This window comes from Nematolebias whitei, chromosome 14, assembly GCF_014905685.2.
Source record: "Nematolebias whitei isolate Nwh7 chromosome 14, NemWhi1, whole genome shotgun sequence".
Lineage (NCBI taxonomy): Eukaryota > Metazoa > Chordata > Actinopteri > Cyprinodontiformes > Rivulidae > Nematolebias > Nematolebias whitei.
In genome coordinates, this window is record NC_056511.1 from 3,949,038 (window position 1) to 3,951,017 (window position 1,980).

General features: G+C 38.7%; 1 protein-coding gene across 1 annotated transcript in view; it reads right to left on the reverse strand.

The window, feature by feature from the left end:
* The window catches only part of rars1 (arginyl-tRNA synthetase 1), a gene marked incomplete at its 3' end in the record, with an annotated part of 26,332 nt that overhangs the window by 20,292 nt on the left and 4,060 nt on the right, over positions 1-1,980 (reverse strand). The window contains 2 exon segments of the mRNA XM_037687771.1: positions 246-367; positions 494-594. Of these exon segments, the coding sequence (XP_037543699.1) occupies positions 246-367; positions 494-594 (223 nt within the window).

The following is a 1,980-nucleotide window of genomic DNA, read 5'->3' on the forward strand; positions in this document are numbered from 1 at the left end:
ACAGAGGTTCACAGAGGACCACAGAGGTTCACAGAGGTTCACAGAGGTTCACAGAGGACCACAGACAGTGAGCAGCTGCTGAACAAAACACGAAATGAACCTTTAGATTGAACAGAAGCAGGTGATCAGTTCACCGAACGGCACCGCGGTCATTTACACTCAACAACATTAAAACTCTGGTTTTAGACCCATCAGAGCCCGTTAACCTGGTGTAGATCCCCCCCCCCCCCAGACGGGTGAATGACCTGAGGACGTCGTAGCCCAGGAACTCGAAGAGTCGACACATGCTGTCGCCGATGATGGTGGAGCGGAGGTGGCCGACGTGCATCTCTTTGGCGATGTTGGGAGAGGAGAAGTCCACGACCACCTGAGAAACCAAACGAAGCACAACGGATGAACGGAGACGTCCCAGGAAGAGAAGACGTCTGCAGGGACGAGCGCAGCGCACGTCTGAAATCAGAGTCTTCGGCCACGTTTGTTGTTTGAAACGAACCTTTTTCCTCGAGGCGAGCGGCGGCGGCTGAACGCCGTTCATCAGCAGGTTGTTCAGCAGTTTGGACACGAACGACTTCTTCAGGTGGACGTTGATGAATCCTGGAAACACAAAACGTCGGAGCAACGCCGAGACCAAACAACAAAAACAATCGTGTACGTGAAATTAGACGACGACGCCGTTTAAAATACGACTGAACAGGAAATAAAACTCGCTTCTAAAGTTATTTACAGCTGAATATTTCTCATCAATAATCAATGAAGTGATCATTTTTAATAACGAAAAACAAAACTATAAATAAGATTTTTTAAAAGCACCAAACGTCATTGCTGTTTCTGAAACAGATTAGTTTGTGTTCTTAGCTTTTCTAGTTTATGCAAATATTTAGCCTAAAAAACATTTTATATAGAAAATTTAATTTATAAAAGAAAAAAAATAATAATAAACAGGAACACAAACAGAAAACTTGTGAACAACAATAAGATAAAAGAACAACAACAAACAAAGAACACACGTAAAAAATAAATACAAAAAATGTAAAAATAAAAATAAAAAAATAAAAAAAATTTCAGAAACAAGAAAAATAACGTGTCAAAAATATTTAAAATAATTTAACAACTTCATTCTCGTTTAGACTAAAAATACTGAGGAAAATTCATTCAATATAAAATTTTTGACCAATTTAAATACAAAGACACAATAATTTAATTTTAATATTTTAAATTCATCAAAAAAGTTTGTATAATAAATATATATATATATATATATATATATATATATATATATATATATATATATATATATATATGTTTTTATAATTTGTTAATGGTAAATTAATGGATTTAATGAACCAAACATTTCTGTGGTTCCCAACGCTGGTCCCTGAGGAACACCATCCTGTATGTCAACACACCTGATTCAAAGTTAATTACTTCAAGTTCTGAGAAGCCTGTTAATCACCCACTGATTAAAATCAGGTGTGTCGGAGCAGGGAAACAACTAAAACATGCAGGATGGTGTTCCTCAAGGACCAGAGTTTGGAACCATTGGCATTTTAAACGAGTACTACCGTACAGTCTGGACTTTAAGTCACACTTTTGTCATAGTTTGGTCAGTCCTGCGACGTACGGTCCCAAGTGACTTATACACGTTTTTCTTTCCTATTCATGACGCGGTTTTGACTGACACGTTAAAAGTAAAAAAAAAAAAATCTGTACGACTTTTTATAACCGTCTGTTGTTGTTGCTGTTGTCATCGTTCTTTGTTAAATCAGGTCTCTCTTGTATCCGAGTCCTCGAGGCTCAATGCGATTTACCTGTTTAAATAAAGGTTGAATGAAAAAATGTTCACTCATACAGACATCAGTGTTTCCACGAGTTAAGTTACCACGGCAGGTGCTCATCTCATCCATGAGTGTTGTTGGGGGGGGGACGGAGACGTGTCTGACGGGAGGGACGGAGACGTGTCTGACGGGAGGGACGGAGACG